At 52.3% G+C, this 22,098-nt stretch overlaps 1 protein-coding gene and 1 pseudogene across 1 annotated transcript; one reads left to right on the forward strand and one right to left on the reverse strand.

The window, feature by feature from the left end:
• Window positions 1-8,335: 8,335 nt before the first annotated feature.
• Window positions 8,336-8,559, reverse strand: LOC122697130 (annotated as a pseudogene).
• Window positions 8,558-21,017, forward strand: CAPN11 (calpain 11). Its single transcript, XM_043906919.1, has 22 exons — window positions 8,558-8,576; window positions 8,663-8,910; window positions 9,276-9,345; window positions 10,460-10,578; window positions 11,444-11,577; window positions 11,778-11,946; window positions 14,414-14,497; window positions 14,591-14,676; window positions 14,855-14,929; window positions 15,055-15,215; window positions 15,430-15,599; window positions 17,408-17,419; window positions 17,705-17,916; window positions 18,226-18,265; window positions 18,369-18,437; window positions 18,523-18,580; window positions 18,694-18,758; window positions 19,041-19,109; window positions 19,672-19,750; window positions 19,846-19,962; window positions 20,404-20,462; window positions 20,580-21,017. Exons 1-22 carry the CDS (start codon window positions 8,558-8,560, stop codon window positions 20,604-20,606), a joined length of 2,142 nt encoding a protein of 713 aa, XP_043762854.1. The 3' UTR covers window positions 20,607-21,017.
• The last annotated feature ends 1,081 nt before the right edge of the window (window positions 21,018-22,098 follow it).

The raw sequence follows: 22,098 nt of genomic DNA on the forward strand, positions 1-22,098 counted from the left end.
CGCTCACTAGGTCTAGCACTGTTCTAGCACTTTCTATCAGTCACCTCAGAGATAACTGGGTTCCGTTCCAGGCCACCACAATAAAGCAAATATCACAGCAAATCAAGTCACGAATTTGGGTTCCCAGTGCACAGGCTGTATATTGTCACCCTGCTTATTTAACTTCTATGAAGAGTATATCATGAGAAATTCCAGGCTGGATGATGCCCAAGCTGGAATCAAGATTGCTGTGAGAAATATCAATAACCTCAGATATGCAGATGACACCACCCTTGTGCCAGAAACCGAAGAGGAACTGAAGAGCCTCTTGATGAAAGTGAAAGAGGAGAGTGAAAAAGCTGGCTTAAAACTCAACATTCAAAAAACTAAGATCATGGCATCCAGTCCCATCACTTCATGGCAAGTAGATGGGGAAACAACGGAAACAGTGACTGACTTTCTTTTCTTGGGCTCCAAAATCACTGCAGCCATGAAATTAAAAGACACTTGCTCCTTGGAAGGAAAGCTATGACCAGCCTAGACAGCATATTAAAAAGCAGAGACATTACTTTGCCAACAAAGGTCCATCTAGTCAAAGATATGGTTTCTCCAGTTGCCATGTACAGATGTGAGAGCTGGACCATAAAGAAAGCTGAGCACTGACAAATTGATGCTGTTGAACTGTGGTGTTGGAGAAGACTCTTCAGAGTCCCTTGGACTGCAAGGAGATCAAAGCAGTCAATCTTAAAGGAAATAAGGCTTGAATATTCATTGGAAGGACTGATGCTGAAGCTGAAACTCCAATGCTTTGGCTATCTGATGCGAAAAACTGACTCATTGGAAAAGACCCTGATGTTGGGAAAGACTGAAGGTAGGAGGACAAGAGGATGATGGAGGATGAGATGGTTGGATGGCATCAGTGACTCAATGGACATGAGTTTGAGCAAGCTCCGAGAGTTAGTGATGGACAGGGATGCCTGGCGTGTTGCAGTCCATGGGTTCGCAGAGAGTCGGCCGTGACTGAAGGACTGAACTGAACGCACAGAAAACTTACGTGTACACTGTAGTCTGTTAAGTGTGCAACAGCACTATTTCCAAAAAAAAATAAATCCACATACCTTAGTTTAAAAATACTTTATTGCTAAAAAATGTTAGGCATCATGTGAGCCTTCAACAAGTTGTAATGTTTTTGCTAGTGGAAAGTTCAAAATACCAAAATATGACAGAGTCACAAAAGGAGTAAATGCTGTCGGAAAAATGGCCCCGGTAGACTTGCTTGACCAGAGCAAGGTTGCCACAAACCTTCAGTTTGTAAAAAATGCAGTATCTTCAAAGTTCAGTGAAATGAGATGGACCTGTCATTGAGTCCTCAGAGGAGCCCATCTATCAACTCCAATTGATAGATGAGAAGCGTGAGGCCCATGACCAGGATGTCCCTTGCCCCAGCTAACACAAGCTGGACACAGTGGAGCTAAGGCAGGATGGAAAAACCCTTAGGATGCTATGGGAGCTTAAAGACAGGACATCTTGCCTCATTCAAACTTTGTACAGTTCAGCTGAGAAAACTGACACGGAAAGGAGAGTAATTAGTCAAGGACCCCAAAATAGGCCAAAATGACTGGCGTGGTACCAGACCCTTTCCTCTGGGGTTATGGAATTAAGCCAGGAACACCCCCTCGCCTGCTCTGAGGCATACCAGTGGCCTAACCATGCCAAGAAGAATGTTATGGGTTGAATGTCATCCCCTGAAAAGATATATTGAAGTCCTAATCCCCAACACCTCAGTATGTGACTTTATGTAGAAATAGGGTCATTGCAGAAACAATTAGATAAGATGGGGTCATGCTAGAAAAGGATGGGTCCCTAATTCAATACAACTGATGTCTTTATAAGAACAGGAGAGAGGCACAGCGAAGGCCATGTGAAGTCAGAGATGCACAGGGTGAACGCCATGTCAGTGGCTTTTGGAATCGAGGAGGCTTTCAAGATAAAAGAGATCCCATTGGAGTGTCAGGGACAGCCCCTACCTGGCAGTCTTGGACGAAAAAAGAGGGACTCAGACTTATCCTGAGATGATGGAGAGAGGACAGCCAGCCTGGTGGTGGCCCCCAGAGTGGCAGTGCTGGGTCTCCGGTCCCCGCAGGGAGATGGCCCTTGGACTGGTGGGTGGGGACCAGGCAGATAGAAAGGGGCCATTAGTACCAGCACCAGCCTTCGGGGGACAAGTGGGAAGGAGGCAGCTTAGGAATCCCAGGGGATTCTGGGAGAGTTCTGGGGGGAGGGGTCCTCTGCAGATGCCCCACCCCCAGAACCTTCAACTGTCAAGCACCACGCAGGCTACCAGCATGCTGCACCCTCCAGGTAGGCGCTGATGGGGTTTGTCCCACTCGTGTGCCTGGCAGATGAGGGCCTCCCCCCGGGAAGGGGCTGTGTGTCCTTGGGGGTGACTCCTCCATCAGACTGGACGCTCCCGAGGCTCAGGAGTTGGGCCTCTTCCTCAGCCAGTCTGGGAAAGAACAGGCCACGGATGGTCAGACCCTCAGGAGAACAACTTCCTTGTCTCCACTGAGTTGGGGAGAGGAGAGGGACCTGCTCTCAAAGCCGTCCGGGGAACGGGCTTGTGTGAGGACAGCCCCCTTGGCCGTGGCCGATAGGGAAATAAAAGGCACCCTAGACTCAGTCTCCAGGCTTCTCGGGAAGTGTAGGCCCAGGGGCGACCCAAGCCCAATCTAGACAACATCTTCATTTACTTCATTTACTCTCTGCTCTGGGAATTAGGGTGGTGTCCCTAAATCTTCAGTCTTTCCCAGCATCGGGGTCCCTTCCCGAAATTGAAGGCAAAGGGAGAAGGGGGCGGCAAAGAATAAGATGGTTAGACAGCGTCATCAACTCAGTGGACATGAATCTGAGCAAACTCCGGGAGACAGTGGAGGTCCAAGGAGCCTGGCGTGCTACAGTCCATGAGGTCGCAAAGAGCCGGACATGACCTAGCCCCTAAATCTACAAGTCCCCAATCTGATGGGAGAAACAAGACATGCACCTAGGACAAAAATCAACCTATCTATTCATGCCTTGCTTTCACATATTGCTCTGGCCACCCGCCTCGCCTTCCTCCAGCCAGCCTTGTCTGTCTGTCTGTCTGAGCTCCCCCATGCCTGGCCCTGAGACATTTGGGGAATAACTGTGGTGGAGTGTGTGTGTGTGTGCATGTGTGTGTGTTTGTGTGTGAGCCCTCCCTGCCAGCCCAGCTGCTGCGTCAGGAGCACAGACCCGGTGGACTGAGGATCGAGGACCTTAGGCAGGTTTGGAGTGAGGACAGTGAGCCATGACCTCTCCGCTGGGTGATGAACTGGAGGGAGGGCTCCAGGGAGATTAGGGAGACTCATCGCCTTGGTTTCCTCTCTGATGTTCTCCAGCTTTCTGGGACACCAGCACCTTCTGTGGTCCTCCCAGACCGCCCCCCATCCCAAGAGCTCAGCACACCCACTCCTGGGGGCAGCCAGGCAGAGGCCTCTGGAGAGCCCCGTTGGAGGAAGGGCACAGAGGCTTCCCTCACTATGGGGGGCTTTAGGCCTTTCACTTAACCCAGGTTCCTCACCCTCCACCCTCTTGACGTTCGGAGACAGGATAATTTTTTGTTGTAAGACCTGTCCCGTGCACTGTGGCTGTTTAGCAGCATCCCTGGCCTTTACCCACTGGACGCCAGCAGCCCCTGCACCCTGCTCCCCAGTTAAGGCAGCCAAAGCACCTCTTGACGGCACTGTTCCCTGGGGCGTGACCACCCCCGCCCCTCAGCGAGGAGAGCTGACTTACCTTCTTGGGGGGGCCCTGGGCTCCACCCACCCCAGTCAGGAACAGCCTCTCCTGCCAGCGATGGCGACAGTGGGTGAGGACCGGCCTGGCGGTGAAACGAGCACAAATTCTGGGTTCATCCTTCCTCTCAGGACCCTCTTCATCTCTGGGCAAAAGAAAAAACACATCCTCCTCCCACACACATACTCCACAGATACACACATAACTCTTTACACACAGAGACACACACACACTACGTAGACACACAGACACACTCTACATAGACATACACACATACATTCTCCATGGAGACAGACACACACATACACACACGTACTCCACAGATGCACACACATGCTACATGTGCACACACAGATACACACTCATATACATACACATGTACTCCACAGATGCACACATATACTACATGTGCACACACAGAAACACACACACATACACACACACATACTCCACAGATGCACACACATGCTACATGTGCACACACATATACACACACATACATACACATGTACTCCACAGATGCACACACATGCTACATGTGCATACACAGATACACATGCATATACATACACACATACTCCACAGATGCACACACATGCTACATGTGCACACACAGATACGCACATATACATATACACGTAGTCCACAGATGCACACACATGCTACATGTGCACACACAGATACACACACACATACATATGCACATACTCCATACACGGAGACACACTACACAGACACATACACACTACATAGACACACACATACATTCTCCACACACAGTACTCCACAGATGCACACACATACTACATATGCACACAGATACACACACACATATACATACACACATACTCCATTCACAGAGACACAACTACACAGACACATACACAGTATATAGACAACACACGTACATTCTCCACAGAAACACATACTCCACATACACTGACACACTACACAGACACACACAATACATAGACACACACACACATTCTCCACAGAGACATATAACATATACGCATACTCCACAGATAAACACACGCATACTACACATGCACACATAGATACACATATACTCCACAGAAGCACAGACATATACATACGCATACTACACACACACACATTCTCCACAAATACACACATACTGCACGTACTACACAGACACACATACATACATTCTCTACAGACACACACACACACACATCCTCCGCAGATACACACACGTACTACACGTGCACACACACATACGCATCACACACACAGACACACTACACACACAGACACTCCACAGATGCACACACGGGACACACAGACACACACACACAAACAACCCTTTCCTGATCATTCCTAAGAGAAGCCCAGAGGGCTTAGGTTGGAAGCGAAAGGCCTGAGGGAAAGGGGGTGGAGGGAATAAGTCCCAGATTCTGGCCCCACCCACCTACCCTCTCCCCTGACTCCCACTCTGGTCTTCCACAAACAGAAACCCGCCAACCTCAGTGTTGGACATCAGGACAGTCCCAACTTTGCACAGGCATGTCTGGGGGGGTGGCCTCACCGAGCGGGTGGCATTGAGCCAGGACTTTTCCCAGTGGACAGATGTGAGCGTGGGGTCAGGAATGAGTCCAAGCAGAGGCACCGAGGCAGCCTGTGGTCCAAGGTTCTGGGCTGGTTAGGGGCAGTCTGGGTGGGTTTGTCAGGCTAATAAGCGGAGAGAATAGGGGTCATTTCTGGACCCACGGACATCCCAGGAGACACTGATGAGGGACTGAAGAATGGGTTTGCTTGCGTGGGGTGGTGGGAAGAGTAAGGGGGCATTAGGCAATTTCAGCCACAAATAGCCTGTGACCTCCCTAGTTGAGGAGAATGGGGAGGTGTCCCCAGGCCTTCCGGCCGAGGAGACATGCCTCCCTCCAGGGCAGTGTGGCGTGAAGGTCACGAGCCTAGCCTGGGGTTTGCGGTCAGATTGAGTCCAACCCTGACTCTGAGACCTTGGGCCAACCACTGACCTTGGTGCTGCGGCTTCCTGTTCTGATAACTGTGGGTAACGCACGGCCCTCTCTTGGGCCTGGGGTGCCTGGCACAGAGCAGGCACTCAGGCCCGTCAGCTCAGCTGCTCTAACTCTTCTTGACCAGCTCAAGGGAGGAAACACAGCTGAGCCCACGGCTCCCACCTCTGAAGAACGCAGCGCCCCTTCCGGGGCCCAATCCGGTCTCCCCTCTGGACAGCCCAGGACCCCCGCCTCTCTCTGCAGCTGCCCCCTTCTTTCCCTCACTCTGGGTTCCTCCCTCACCCCAGGCCCCGCTGGGTTCAGTTTAACCACATCCTTCCAGCCTCCCCGCTAAGTGCTTCCTTATTTCAGAAACAGCTGAGAATATGGGGAGATGGGAGGACCGTCCTTGGGTGCCCAGGGGGTAGGACTGGACGTTCAGAGTGGGTCTCGCTCTGAGGTCTCAGTGCCTCTTGCCCCTCCTCTGTGCTCTGCCCTGGGGTTCACTGTTGGTGGCAGAGGGGAGTCAGTCCCATGGTTAGGGAATCCTCAGGAAGCAGGTAAGAGCCTGCAGTCCCTGTGCAGGAGGACGGATCCTGGGTCCCCCCACTGCCGCTGACCCAGGGTCTGTCAGCCGGCCTGACTTTTCCTCTCAGAGACTCAGTCGCGGGGTCATTCCCTAACTGACTCTCACCCCTGAGTCGCTCCTTTCCTTCTGCCCTGCTGCCCTCGACTCTCCGTTATTTCCCCTCTACCCTCCGTTATTTCCCCTCTCCCCAAAAGGCAGTGTCTGCACGGTTTGGAGATCATTTTTCAAAAAAAAAAAACAGCTCTATTGAACTGTGATTCACCTACCGCATAATTCACCCATTTAAAGTGTAGGATGCCATGGCTTTCAGTACATTCACAGAGTTGTGTAACCATCGCCACAGTCAGTTTTAGAAACTTCTCATTCTGCCCCCAAAGAAATCCCATACCCTGTAGCCATCAATTTCCAACCCTGCAACCCCCTAAGCCCTAGGCAACCATAATTATATTTCCTGTCTGTATATGAATTGGCCCATTTGGAGCACTTTGCATAATTGGTATCATACCATATGTAGTCCTTTGTGACCACTGTCTTCACTTAGCCAAGTGTTTTTAAGGTTCATCTCATTGCTTGATTTATTTTCATCGTCCATGTATCCGTCATTTTGCTTGTCCATTCATCAGCTGAGGGACATTTGGGTTTTTCCCCCCACGTTTTGGCTATTGTGACTAATCCTGCTGCTATAAACATTTGTGTACAGGTTTTTGTATGGACAGATTTTTTTTAATTTTATTGACTTATTTATTTTTGGCTGCGCTGGGTCTTGGTTGCTGCACGCAGGCTTTCCCTAGTTGTGACGAGTGGGGCAGGCCTCTAGTTTCAGCGCACAGGCTTCTCACTGCAGTGGATTCTCTTGTTGCGGAACTCACTAGTGCCGCACAGGCTTAGTTGCGACTCACATGGAATCTTCCAGAATCAGGGATTGAACTCGTGTCCTCTGCATTGGCAGGTGGATTCTTAACCACTGGACCACCAGGGAAGTCCTGGACGTATTAACATACTTTCAGCTCTCTTGGGTATATATACCTAGAGGTGAAATTGCTGGATCGTGTGGTAATTCTGTGTTTAACTGAGGAGCTGCCAGACTATTTTCCAAAGCGGCTGCACCCTTTCACATCCCCACCAGCAGTGTCTGAGAATGCCAGTTTCCCCACATCCTCACCAACACGTCTCATTACCAATCTTTTGGATTAGAGCTGTCCTAGCAGGTTTCCCCGGAGAAGGCAATGGCACCCCACTCCAGTACTCTTGCCTGGAAAATCCCATGGATGGAGGCACCTGGTAGGCTGCAGTCCATGGGGTTGCTAAGAGTCGGACACGACTGAGCGACTTCACTTTCACTTTTCACTTTCATGCATTGGAGAAGGAAATGGCAGCCCACTCCAGTGTTCTTGCCTGGAGAATCCCAGGGACAGGGGAGCTTGGTGGGCTGCCGTCTTTGGGGTCACACAGAGTCGGACACGACTGAAGTGACTTAGTAGCAGCAGCAGCAGGCTTCCCTGATAGCTGAGACGGTAAAGAGTCTGCTTGCAATGTGGGAGACCTGGGTTCGATCCCTGGATCGGAAAGATCCCCTGGAGAAGGGAATGGGAACCCACTCCAGTATTTTTGCCTACAGAATTCCATGGACAGAGGAGCCTGGCAGGTTATAGTCCATGGGGTCGCAAAGAGTCGGACATGACTGAACAACTAACACTTGACTTTCAGTGGGTATGAACTGAACTTGACTTGCGTTTGTCTGGTGACGAATAATAACTGAGCATTTTTCATGTGATTATTGGTCATTTGTATATCTTCTTCAGAGAGACCCCGATTCAGATTCTTTGTCCATTTTTTTTTCTCCTAAGGATCCAGGTTTATGGAGGGATGGGGGTCTACAGGGAAGCCCAGTACCTGTGGGGAAGGCCTGCTGTTGGTCTGGAGGGCAGCAGCCTGGCAGGCAGCTGGAGAGAGAGGTCTCCAAAACCTGGCTTTACTTGAAAGTGTGGCTCTCAGCTCCACCATGCCCAAAACATTTGGGTCTGAGCAAGGCCACATAGCAAGGCCTGCCTTCATGTTCTACCTGATCCCTCGCCCCGAGGTAGACGTCTTTCCACATTTCTCACGCTTCATGCTAGGCCAATGCCAGTCCTTCCCCAGGGATGTCACCCGTTCGGCAAAGTACACCTCTTTGTTGCACACGGGGCACCTGGGCATGGTAGCGCCGGATCTGGGTCAGGCAATTGGGCTGGAGCAGATTGGAGCGCTGGACTCCTTTGTCCATTTTTAATGGGTTATTTGTCCTTTGATTATTAAGCAGAGACCGTTTTTGACAAAGGGATTGCAGCCCACATAAGCCAGAACCGACTCAAGGCCAAGGGCATGGGCCAGCACCACAACGCCCAGAACTACAACAACCAGAGCTTTGAGGACCTGCGAGCACTCTGCCTACGGAGGGGAGAGCTGTTCGAGGACCCCTTTTTCCCTGCAGAACCCACGTCACTGGGCTTCAAGGAATTGGCACCCAACTCCAAACACGTGCAGAACATCAGCTGGCAGCGGCCCAGTGTGGGCACCGGCAGGGGAGGCGTGGACTCCTGGGGGATGGGGCATGTAGTGATGCCCCAGTCGCTTGCATGATTTCCAATCCCCCACCGCCCTCTCTTGGCTCTGCCCTGGATTCCACCCCCATTTGGGTTAAGGACAGCTCTGGAAGTGCTTAAGTAAAATCTCTCAGATGACCCTGGGAAGGTCACTCACTGACTTTTGCTGTCACGGCTTACAACTATGCCAACTTCCCTCCCTCCACCCCATCTCCCCCATCCATGTTTCCCCTGGAACTCCAAGACACAGGCAGCATTCCCCGAGGAGGTAGGAGAGAGGTGAAGAGGGGATGGCTTGGGCTCCCTGAAACCTTTCTGCCTTCTCTGCAGCAAATCACAAGCAATCCTCAATTCATCGTGAATGGGGTCAGCCCAACTGACATCTGCCAGGGGGTGCTCGGTGAGTGGGGAGTGGGAAAGCCTGGGGTGTCTTCTGGGGCTGGGGAACTGGAAGCCCAAGACTCAGACAGCTCTTCTGTTTCCCTGCTCCTCCCCTAAGCCAGATTCCACCCCCCACCTGCTGCCATCTGGGTCTGGGAATAAGTAGGGTGCTATATTAGTTATCGGGCTTTCCAGGTGGCTAAGCAGTAAAGAACCTGCCTGCAGAAGACGCAAGTTCAATCCCAGGTTGGGAAAAATCCCCTGGAGAAGGAAATGGCAACCCACTCCAGTTTTCTTGCCTGGGAAATCCCATGGACAGTGGAGCCTGGTAGGCTACAGACCATGGGGTCACAGAGTCCAACATGACTTAGCGACTGAACAGCAACATATTAGTTATTAATTGCTCCAAGACTCAGTGACTTAAAGCAACAACAAACATCTATCATCTCACAGTTTCTCCAGGGCAGGAATTAGGAAGCAATGGAGCTGGGCGGGTCTGGCTCAGGGTCTCTCACGAGGTTCCACGGGAGCTGGAGAGTCCCCTTCTGAGATGGCACGCTCACGTGCCAGGAGGCCTCAGGTCCTTGCCACGTAGCTTCTCCGCAGGACACTCGAGTGTCCCCACATGGTAGCTGGCATCCCCCAGAGTGAGTGGCCTGAGACAGAACAAGGGGGAGGCTAGACTGACGTCACCAGCTGGTCTCAGGAGAAACAGGCAGTGACCTCCCCCAGGTTCTGCTGGTAAAAGCAAACGAACCTGCAGGGACTCCCCTGGTGGTCCAGTGATTAAGACTCTGTACTTCTCCTGCAGAGGGGCACGGGTTTGATCCCTGGTCCAGAAACTAAGATCCCACGTGCCACTTGGCCAGAAACAAAAAAAACTTGCATGCGTGCAATCCAACTCCCGTGGAAGGTGGGGGAACTAGCCTTCTGCTCTTGGGGGAAGGGTTGTAGAAGGACTTGTGGACACATTTTTAAAGTCCCTGCAGGTGCTCCGACTTCCTCAGTCTAAGGTATTAGGTGAAGGAGAGCCACTCTCGCATGGGCTCTTACAGCCGGTTCCCATCCTCGGCTTGGACTCTGGGGCCACACACAGGGGGATGCGCAGGGGGGCAGTCCTGCTGTCTTTTCAGGAGACTGCTGGCTGCTGGCCGCCATTGGCTCCCTCACCGCGTACCCCAAACTGCTGTCCCGCGTGGTGCCCAAGGGGCAGAGCTTCAAGAAGAACTACGCTGGCATCTTCCATTTTCAGGTGAAGGATCATCTGAAAGCCAGAGTTGGTTTGTGTCTGAGGCGTGTGCATGTGTGTGTGGAGGCTGCGTGAGAGAGAATTAGTACATGCTTTGAAGCTTACACTTTCCCTTTCCTCTTGAAAAAAAAATATATTTGTTAGGGTGGATTTTTGCTTAATTATTAGAGAAATACCCTCTCACTAAAGAAATCATATAAGCTTTTAAAGCCCCAAAAGAAAACAGTTGTATTGGTTTGTGACCCTCCTCCTCCTTCTTTTTCTCCTGCTTCTCGCTGTGTCTCTGTCTCTCCTTCTCTCAGTAGAAACACACATATGTGTATCAATATATGCATGTATATGTGTGTGTTTGTCTGTCAACATCTATGACGTGGGAGTTTCGCATAATTTTTGTAATCTGCTCTTTAAATTATGCAACGTGTGGACAAATTCCTCGGGTCATAAAAATATTTCTGAAAGTCACAAGAGTTTTTCTGAATCACAAGACCTCAGAAATAAAAGACCAGCCAAGGTCCAAAGGCGGGTGGATCCCTCTGGAGGCCATGGCAGAACCTGACTAGAGGCTGGAGGGCCTTTCAGGTCTTTCATTGCTTTTCTTGAGGTGGGTGGGCTCTCTGTCACTGGTATGTCATTGAATTGGCCACCAGGGGGCACTTGTGTAACAGTCCTCTTGCAAGGAGAGGATGTGTGTGTGTGTGTGTGTGTGTGTGTGTGTGTGTGTGTGTGTGTGTGTGTGTGTGTGTGTGTGTGTGTGTGTGTGTGTGTGTGTGTGTGTGTGTGTGTGTGTGTGTGTGTGTGCGTGCCTTGGAAGGGGGCCTGGGGCAGACAGATGCTCACACCCCACTGACACCCACCTTGCTGCCCCCAGATCTGGCAGTTTGGGGAGTGGATGGACGTAGTGGTGGATGACCGGCTGCCCACAAAGAATGGCAAGCTGGTGTTTGTGCACTCAGCGGAACGCACGGAGTTCTGGAGCGCCCTGCTGGAGAAGGCATACGCCAAGTGAGTGCCTAGCCAAGCGACGGGCCTGGCCTCCAAGCCTGCCCCGACCGTTGGCAGCCACGGAAGCACCTGGAATCAGGGGAAGAGGCAGGGGGACCGCGGGGCATCCCTCACTTCCCTCCCCGCCCCCTCTGAGGTCCAAGCTCACAACCAGCTGCCTCCCAGACAGAGCCCAGACAGTGCCTTCTCTGTGCCCGCAGGCTGAACGGGTCCTATGAAGCGCTGTCGGGGGGCAACACGGTGGAGGGCTTTGAGGACTTCACGGGGGGCGTGACGCAGAGCTTCCAACTCCAGAATCCCCCTAGGAACCTGCAGAGGATGCTTAGGAAGGCCGTAGAGCGATCTTCCCTCATGGGCTGCTCCATCGAGGTAAACCATGCTTGGTCTCGCTTCAGGGCATTTGCACCTGTTGTTGCTTTCACCTAGAATGTTCTTTCTCCAGATACTTGCATAACTAGCCCCTTCTCATTCACATTTCAGCGCCAGTACCTCTCCCTCAGGCTAGTCTTCCCTGCCTCTCAATGTCAGTTAGCTGCTCCTACCCCTGATTTCCTCTCTACTTTGTTCTGATTTTTTTCCCCAACATTTATCACAGTCAGAAGGTGTCATACTTCTTAATGTGTATATTCATGACCAAACTTCTCCAGACAGTTTCCATATTCCACGAAGGTGCGTCTAACTCTTTGCGACCCCATGCACTGTAGCCCTCCAGGCTCCTCTGTCCATGGGATTTCCCAGGCACGAACACTGGAGTGGATACTGGAGTGGGGGATCAAACCCAGGTCTTCTGCCCTGCAGGCAGATTCTTTACCATCTGAGCCACTAGGGAATCCCTTCCATGAAGGCAGCGACCTTATTTGTCTCTTTGACTGCTGGTCCTGGGACTTAAGGTGGTACTTGGCATACAATAGATTCCCAACACATATTTGTTCAAATAAATAAATAAACCCAGAGAGCCACTGTGAGGCTTCCCCGATGGCTCAGTGGTAAAGAATCTGCCTGCAAGGCCGGAGACACAAATGACTCTGGTTCAATCCCTGGGTGGGGAAGATCCCCTGGAGGAGGAAATGACAATCCATTCCAGTATCCTTGCCTGGGAAACCCCACGGACAGAGGAGCCTGGCAGGCTATGGTCCAAAGTGTCACAAAGAGTCAGACATGAATGAGTGACTGAGCACAAGGGTGTCACTGTAAGACCCAGCAGTTGCATTCTTGGGCATTTATCCCAGAGAAATGAAAACTTAGGTCCACACAAAAGCCTGTGCTCAAATGTTCAAAGCAGGTCTATTTGTAATAACCAGAACCTGGAAACAACTTAGATGTCTTTCAACGGGTGAACAGTTGAACAGACTGCAATGAACACATTTCAGGGGATGCTACTCAGCAATAAAAAGACATGAACTATTGACACACACAACAACCTGGATGAGTCTCAAGGGAATTCTGCTGAATGAAAAAAGCCAATTCCCAAAGGTTCCATACTGTATGATTGCTTATATAACAGTGTTGAAATTACAAAATTTTTTTTAAATTTATTTATTTTTGGCTGTGCTGGGTCTTCATTGCTGTGCAAGTTACTCTCTAGTTGGAGCAAGCAGGGGCTACTCTCTCGTCGTGGCGCACAAGCTCCTCACTGCAGCTTTTCTTTGCTGCAGAGCATGAGCTCTAGCGCTCCCAGGCTTCAGTAGCCGCAGTTCTAGAGCACAGGCTTCATAGTTGTGGTGGCGGGCTTAGCTGCCCCAAGGCATTTGGGGTCTTCCCAGATCAGGGATGGAACCCGTGTTTCCTGCATTGGCAGATGGATTCTTTACCACTGAGTCACTTAGGAAAGGCCTTGAAATGACAAAATTCTTGAAAAATGGAGAACAGATTAGGAGTTGTCAGAGTTTAGGGAAGACGGTCATAAGAGGTGATTGTTGACTGTAACAGGGCAACATGTGGGATGTTAGCGGTGACGGAAATGTTCTGTATTGTGACGATGGTGATAGATACAGAACACTATACATATGATAACAATGCATAAAACATACACAAATGAATACTAGTAAAAGTAGAGACATCTGTATTAGATCAACAAATTGTGTCAACATATTCATTCTGGTTTTTATATCGTGCTATAGGGACTTCCACGCTTCCACTGCAGGGGACACAGGTTCAGTCCCTGCTGGGGAACTAAGATCCTGTATGCTGTATGGCATAGCTAAAAAAATAAAACAGAACAAAAAACCTTGATATCATGCTACAGCTTTTTTTTTTTTTTTTTTAGCAGTTTTTAAAAACTATTTACTTTTTTTTATTTGGACAGCGCTGGGTCTTCATTGTGGGGTGTGGGCCTAGTTGCCTGACAGTACGTGGGATCTCAGTTCCACAACCAGGAATTGAACCCTGGTCCAGGGCAGTGGAAGGTAGGTTTTTTAACCACCAGACCACCAGGGAAGTCCCTGCACTATAGTTTTAGAAGATGTTACGGCTGTAGGATGTTGGACATGGGGCACACAGAATCTCTCTGTATCGTTTCTTAAAATTGCTTGTGAGTCTGCAAGCATTTGAAAAGGCAAAGTTTAAAAAAAAAGAAAAGGCAAAGTTTAATTAAAAAAAAAAAAGTGAACCCAGATCTAAATAAGAAGAAAGTCTTAAAAAGGGGATAATATGTACACGTCTAGCCGATTCACTTTGCCGTACCTCTGAAATGAACACGACATTCATTGTAAAGCAACTCTTCCCTAATAAAAATAAGTTTTAAGACAGGGAGCTCAGAGAGTTGTCACCTGTCTTCAGGCGCCCCTGTCCCCCTGACCAGCTCCTGAGTTCCTCTCGAGCCCTCTGTGTTCTGCAGGTCACCAGCGAATGTGAGCTGGAATCCTTGACACAGGGTATGCTGGTGAAAGGACATGCTTACTCAGTGACGGGCCTCCAGGACGTGAGTCTGACCCCTGCAACCCCACCCGGAGGGGCGCGAGAAGGAGAACTTCTCTGACCCTACACCCCTGACCTCTGCCCACAACCCACCCAGGTCTCCTACCAAGGCAGGACAGAAACGCTGATCCGAGTCCGGAATCCCTGGGGCCGGATTGAGTGGAATGGAGCCTGGAGTGACAAGTAGGTGGCCCGCCAGCCCTCTGGGGGGAGGGGCAGAGCACACCGCAGGCCCCACCCCCACGGAGCAAGGCCATGCCACCGAGAGAGTCTCCATCTAACCGGGACTCTCAAGTAGCTCAGGGGTGAGGGGGGCCCTGGGGGGGGAACGAGCTCTGCCCCCCACCTGTCTCTGCTCTAGCGCCAAGGAGTGGGAGGAGGTGGCCCCAGATGTCCAGAGGCAGCTGCTGCACCGGAAAGAGGACGGGGAGTTCTGGTCAGTCCCAAGCCCTTCATCCTCCTGCCGCCCATTGCACCTGAGCCTTGGATGGGGAGGTTCTGGGGTGGGGTGGTCATGGGTGTGGCATGCCACTGATGGCTCTGCGCACCCCCCCACCACAGGATGTCCTACCAAGATTTCCTTGGCAACTTCACCCTCCTGGAAATCTGCAACGTGATACCCGACACGCTCTCCGGGGACTACAAAAGCTGCTGGCATTCCACCTTCTATGAGGGCAGCTGGCGGAGGGGCAGCACCGCAGGGGGCTGCCGGAGCTACCTGGGTGGGCTGGGAGGGGGGCGGGGGGTGGGGGGTGGAACTCGGGGCAGGGAGTGGGTGATGGGCCACTGACTCACTGCACAGCCGGGCCAGGGGCCCAGGGGCCCGGGGCAAGGTCCATCAGATGCCACTGGGCCCTGCTGAGGAGGCGGGCGTGTGGCCTGGAAGCTTGTCCACCCCGGGAAGGGCAGGGCCATCCTGACCTGCTTCTTCCACAGACACATTCTGGACCAACCCCCAGTTTAAGATCTGTCTCCCCGAGGAGGATGACGACATAGAGGATGACAAAGCCGTCTGCACCTGCCTGGTGGCCCTGATGCAGAAGAACTGGAGAAGGACAAGGCCCCACGGAGCCCAGCTGGAGACCATCGGCTTTGTCATCTACTCGGTGGGCGCTCAGCTGGCCCCTGGCCACTCTTGCTCCCGCAGTGGCCTCACCCCCCCGGACCACTGCCCACCCCACAGCCCCAGGACTAGGACACCCTCCCTTCAACCACCTCCGCACCCCTAGCTCTCCTTCTTCTTCGCTCCCCCGCTTTAAAAAATTGGAATATAATTGATTTACAACGTTGTGTTAGTTTCAGGTGTACAAAAAAGTGGATCAGTTGTATATAGACACATACCTACTCTTTGCCCACATAGGTCATTACATAGTATTGAGTAGAGTTCCCTGTGCTGGACAGTAGATCCTTATTGGTGGTGGTGTTTAGTTGCTAAGTCGTGTCTGACTCTTCTGTGACCCCGTGGACCGTCCATGGGATTTCCCAGGCAAGAGTACTGGCGTGGGTTGCCATTTCCTTCTCCAGGGAATCTTCCCTGACCCAGGAATCCAACCCATTACCCCTGCCTTGTCTCCTGCGCTACGGGCAGTTTCTTCACCGCTGAGCACTGGGGAAGCCAGGTTCTGATTAGTTACCTATTGTATTTACAGTAGTGTGTGTATATCAATCCCAATTTCCCAGTTTATCCCTCCCCCCAACCCCCTGCCCTGGCTTTTTCTTTTTATTTTATTTTATTTTTTTTTTTATTTTTATTTTTTCTGGCTTTTTCTTGAGTGGTGTGTGAGCTTTTAAGGCAGGGCTGACAGTTTTCTTTCCAAATTTTTTAAATCGAAAACCCTTAAGTAGGGACTTCCCTAGTGGTCCAGCACAGAGGGCACCGGTTCTATTCCTGGTTGGGAACAAAGATCCCACATGCCACGTGGTGTAACCAAAATGTAAAAAAAAAAAAACAAACAAACACTTAGGGAGCACTTCCTCTGTGCCAGGCATTGTTCCAAGGGCTTTTCAAATGGTAACGCCTTTAATAAAAAAGAAGGAGACCGGGAGCCAGAGGCAAGGTCAAGTCCAAACTCATACCGGTTTCGACACACTCAGAGATTTCTCCACAGCCCCCAAACTTCCGCATAGCCACCCCACCAAGAGCATGGAGTCTGGCCAGGAAAAACCCCTGACAAGTGTTTCCCAAACTGTGCCTTGCAAAATCCTAGAAACGCCCATTTGTCCTTTCACTTACATAGTCAACAGTATCCATGGAGCACCTACTGTATGCTCAATCATGAACAAAAGCAGATTTGAGGCCTGCCCTACTCCTAGGCTGTGTGTCCCCCAGGTTGACAGATACACCCGAAGCCATTTCTAAGGTTAGATGCGACCCCTCCCAGAAAGGCTACCTTCTCTACGCCCACCCAGAGCTCCCCTGGGCCGTTAGTATATAAATTCTGCAGGAACCTATATTTCTGCAGGAGAGCAACGTATTTATCTTGGCTTAAGTCACATTTTTATAGACTTCTCTGTGCTCATTTCTGGGTTTCTATGAACTTCCTGGGGGAAATGAGCACTCCATGGAAAATGCTCTTCCCGTGTTTTTTCCCAGTTCTCCAACTGCTCAGAAGTGTGAGGCTGGGCGAGTTAGTTCACCACCTCTGGGGGATTTCCTTTCCCATCCTTAACCCGAAGTGATAAAATATCCCCTTGGCAAAACTTGGCGTAAACCATACTTTGCTGTCCAAAGCAAAAGGAAAGGTTATTAAAGCTGGGACTTAACAGCTCTTAGATCCCATGCTCCTCCCCACACTGGTGTCCCAGGACCCTTATTAGCAGCCCCCACAACACACACACATACAGCCTGGCTTCCACGGACCTGAGCCCCTTACCCATCCTGGGAATCTGACCCTCCTCTCTCTTCCCTTCCCAGATCCCAAAGGAGGTACTGAAGACGAGGGGCCTGACGCCTGGCAGACACCCACCCCATACCTGGCTGCGTGTAGATGGGCCAGGGGTGGAATTCAGTGAAGGACTCTGGGGGCCACTGGGTCAGGGTTCCAGCCATCTTGGGCCCTGGGTGGGAGTCAGGGGAGGAAACGACCACATTGGGGTTACCTGACAGCCGGACAGCTCCCCCTAACCTTGCCCAGCTGGGCCTCACTGTGGGGGTCCCTCTCTCCCTGCCCTCCCCCCGAGGACCCTGGACCCACTTGCAGGGCACGTACAGTTTCAGAACCTCCAGGATGTCCACTTGAAAAAGGACTTCTTCGTCAAGTACCAGGACCTGGGTTTCTCGGAGATCTTCACCAACTCGCGGGAGGTGAGCAGCCAGTTCCAACTGCCCCCAGGGGAGTACATCATCATCCCCTCCACCTTCGAGCCACACAAGGACGCCGACTTCCTGCTGCGGGTCTTCACTGAGAAGCACAGCGAGACCTGGTGAGGGGCCCTACCTCACTGCTCCAAGGCCACCTGCCCTCCACCCCGAGCTGTAGGATGTCATGCTCAGGGATCAGTCATCTGGTAGTACCCCCCCCCCCCGGACACTCTGTCCCTAATTTACAGTCAAGGAAACTGAGGCATGAGGCAGGGAAGTCCAAGGTAGTAGCAGAGTCAGAATTGGAACCCCAATCCTATGGCACCCATTTCCTATTGCTTCAGACACACATGACCTCCCCACCCTTCCCAATGAAGTCCCTGTTTCCCTGAACCCCTGCTAATTCCACACCTTCATCCACTTCTGCCCAGGGAACTGGATGAAGCCAACTACGCTGAGCTTCTCCAAGAGGTGAGGGGAGGCCATGAGGTTGGGGGATTCGAGGCAGAATGTGTGGGTTGGGGTGTGAAGGAGCACTCTGGACCGTGTCCCTCTCCCACCCCTTTCCCTCCAGGAGAGGATCTCTGAGAACGACATAGACCCGGACTTCATACGTTTGTTTCACATAGTGGCAGGTGGAGAGGTGAGAGGCAGAGGTCTGGGGTGCTGAAAGGGGGTGGCTGGGGGCTGAAGGGGCCAGAGCGGGCGTTTACGGTCCCCCTTCCTAGGGCAAGGAGATAGGCAAGTATGAGCTACAGAAGCTGCTCAACAAGGTGGTCTCCAGATGTGAGTCTTCCACCCCCTACAATCATTCCCTTAATCAACCCCTGTCCCTCCCCGCACCCCAGCAACACTCAGCTCACCCCTCCCCTTCTTTCTGCCCCCTACCTCCCTCACAGTCAAAAACTTCAAAACCAATGGTTTCAGCCTGGACGTGTGCCGCTGCATGATCAACCTCTTGGACGTATCTTCCCGTCAGTGGGCCAGCCTGCCCAGTGCTATCCCGCCCCAGCACCCTACCCCTGAGCCTGGCTCCAAGGTGGCCACCTCTCTGGCCAGCCATGCCCTCCTGGATGGGGATTAGGCTCTGGGATGACGAAAGATGCCAGTTCTTCTGGCTGTTACCACAGTTACCTACAGGACCCTTCGGTCTTGGTCCCCACCTCCGTGAGCCGCTCTGCTTCCTGGCCCCTGGGATGTCCTCCCCACCCCCTCCTCTGATATCCTTGACTGCCTCTCCTCTCAGAAAGATGGCTCTGGCAAACTGGGGCTTCGGGAGTTTCAGGTCCTATGGAGAAAAATCAAGAAATGGACGGTAAAGGGCATTGAAGGGGCAGTTTATGGGGGTGAGAGAGGTCCTTGTGAGGAATGAGGACTAGAAGGTCTAACAAAGATGAAACTATAACAGGAGCCCCTCACTAGATGTGCACATGTACACACACACACACACATACACATACACCCTGGGATGGAGTTGTTGACATGTTGCCATATGAAATAGTCAAAAAGTTCCCGGGACTTTCCTGACAGTCTCAGTGGTTGGGACTTCTTCCAGTGTGGGGGGTGTGGATTGAATCCCTGGTCAGGAAACTAAGATCCCTGCCTTGCAATGTGGCTAAAAAAAAAAAAAAATGTTCAATAACCAGCAGAGTCTAGGTATCAACTAACATAAAGAATACAGGCAGAGAGCCCTGAGCAAGGTGCCAGGAACCAGCTCGGCGGTCACCAGGCAGTAGGAATATGGGCGCTCAGGTGTGGGCCAGCGGGGGACGGGGCAGGGGGTCCCTGGGGGCTTGCCTAGTGGTCGTAAAGCATTTCATCCCTTGCGAAGCATTGGGCCCTGCACACGGCCCTACCACAACTGCCTGTCCCTTTAGGACATCTTCCGAGAGTGTGACCAGGACCAGTCAGGCACCTTGAACACCTATGAGATGCGCTTGGCAATTGAGAAAGCAGGTGGGTTAGGGGCAGGACAGGGGCTGGGGGCTGGGACGGGGGAGGCAGCGGCCAAAGGGCTGGACTCTCTCTTTCCACACCCCTCTCTCTCCCAGGCATCAAACTGAACAACAAGGTGATACAGGTGCTGGTGGCCAGGTATGCGAATGACGACTTGATCATGGACTTTGACAGCTTCATCAGCTGTTTCCTGAGGCTGAAGGCCATGTTCAGTGAGTCAGGCGGGCACCTGCCCACACCCCACCCCGGGCCACTGGCCCACCGGCCTTCTCCCGCATACCCGCACGAGAAGCACTGCTCCAGAACACTCCCCTCCACAGGGCGCAGACAATCTGGGTTCACATCCCCGCCCCACCACTTGTGGGCTCTGTTGCCTTGACCAAGTCACTGTATCTCTGTGCCTTTAAGCGTAGATAACAGTGCTGCCTGAATAGGTCCATGGTAGAGGTTAAATGAGATAGTATTTGAGAGCACTCAGAACTGGCCGTGGTTCAGAGCAAGGCTTTAGGAAGGAGTCCTTATCATTAACTCCCTACTGGACTGGGGATGTAGCTGGAGAGGGGGATACCCTTTCTGACCTCTGCCCTAGTTGAGAATGGGTGACCACTGACTCACCTCCCAACCCTCCTCCCTCTGCCTCCTCCCCGAAACAGCGTACTTCCTAACCATGGACCCTAAGAACACCGGCCAGATTTCCCTGGACCTGAACCAGGTACATGGAAGGGATCTCAGGCACCCCCACCCATGGCTCCGCTGACCCTTCCCTCTCCACGGACATCGTGCCCCACCCCCACCTCGTCCATCTTCTGACGTTCTTCTCACCCCACAGTGGCTGCAAATAACTATGTGGGGTTAGAGTCACGGCAGGAGCCCGACTTCCTTCCACCACCAGCACCATCAGCACCACCACCAGACCCCAGGGCTTCTGGCCTGGGATCGGTGTGCTCCCTGCGGCACTCAGCTCTGCAGTCTCTGCTGATGGAATGGACCCCGGATGCCAGGCTTACTCCACCAGTGGGCCTCCGGGCCCACCCTCCCCATTCAAAGTGTTTTTCTTTTACCCCAACCAGACTTCCGGTGGCTGGATTTACTCCACAGTTTCCTCCCTCTCCAAGCATATTTCACTACAGGTTAAGTGACACTTTCCCCAGTGTCCCCGGCTGGGGAGGTGGTCCACGCGTTCCACCCTGTTCAGGCTCCCCTGTTTCACGGCCCCTCCCTCCTCCCCCTCACTGGCTGTGGGGGGCATTATTATAATGAACAACACTTGCCACTGGCTTCTGTGTCTCTGTGTTTCTACGTCAGGAAGAGGCTGGCAGGGGTGTAAGTCGTTTCCTTAGCACCAAAAAGGGGGAACCCGGTAGCTCTCCGTTGGGGTGGTACCACTCCCCTGTCCAGGAGGCGTTTGGAAATGCAATATCGTCACAGAAGCTAGACGGCGCTGTTGGCATTTATGGACAGTGTCGGGGATGCTAAAGGCAAGGAATGCCCTATCACAGCGTGGTACCCGGAGCAACATCCTAGGGGAGAGCTGAGCCGCCAGACACTGAGCATCCCCTCCCATCTCCTCCCTCAGACTGGAATCGCCAAAGATGGCACTGCTGCTGTCTCAGAGTTCAAAAACCCTACAGGAGTCAGCCAGTCAAAGAAATGCACGGAGCCTCCTGGATGTATGGCTGGGGATGGGTGGGGGACTGTGGCCACAGATTAGTTTCATTCCTACCTTAAAAGGTATTCAAATTCAAATCACCCTTATTGTTTAAAAACTGCTGCCTGGCTATTGTCCTCATCGGAAGGATGGCGGGATCCTTAGTCCACCAGTCCTTGACCTTGGAGTCCCAGCCTCAGATGCCTCCAGCTTCCCGCCCCTAGACCCCAGCCTCCTGCTGCAGCGGGAAGGCTGACACCACCAGCCGTGCCCCCAGCTGCACTTCTCTCGACCTTCCAGATCTCCCCGTGGCTCTCCCCCGCGCCCCCCACCCCCGCCGCCTCGCCCCGGGTAACTCTGCTTGGGAGCTTTGCAGCCTCTTGCATAGAGACAGCCTGTAAATTCCTTTAGAATAGGGTCTAACGAATCCAAACCCCCAATGAATTGGAATCCGTCCCGGCTCTGTGTACTTTCAGCTTCCAAGGGTAGCTGGCTTGGTTTCCTCCTGCACTAAGAGGCCAGAGACTTCCTTCTATGCACTAAACCCACCCATTCCTCTTAGGCTTAGGGGTGGGGGTGGGATTCCAGTCTTCCTGGATCTGGTGACCAATTCCCAGCACCAGCCCTGCCCCCTGTCTCCTTTGTGACAACCACCCATCTCCGTTGCCTCCCCCACCGCCTCCGAGCCATCTTTTCCAGC

The sequence above is a fragment of the Cervus elaphus genome, chromosome 7, assembly GCF_910594005.1.
Source record: "Cervus elaphus chromosome 7, mCerEla1.1, whole genome shotgun sequence".
NCBI lineage: Eukaryota > Metazoa > Chordata > Mammalia > Artiodactyla > Cervidae > Cervus > Cervus elaphus.

What these genes read in the sequence shown, in the direction of transcription:
- CAPN11 (XM_043906919.1), top strand. An exon ending in CTGGCATCTTCCATTTTCAG is followed by an intron (nt 10,579 to 11,443) that starts GTGAAGGATCAT and finishes TGCTGCCCCCAG; the next exon opens with ATCTGGCAGTTTGGGGAGTG. An exon ending in CTTGGCAATTGAGAAAGCAG is followed by an intron (nt 19,751 to 19,845) that starts GTGGGTTAGGGG and finishes TCTCTCTCCCAG; the next exon opens with GCATCAAACTGAACAACAAG.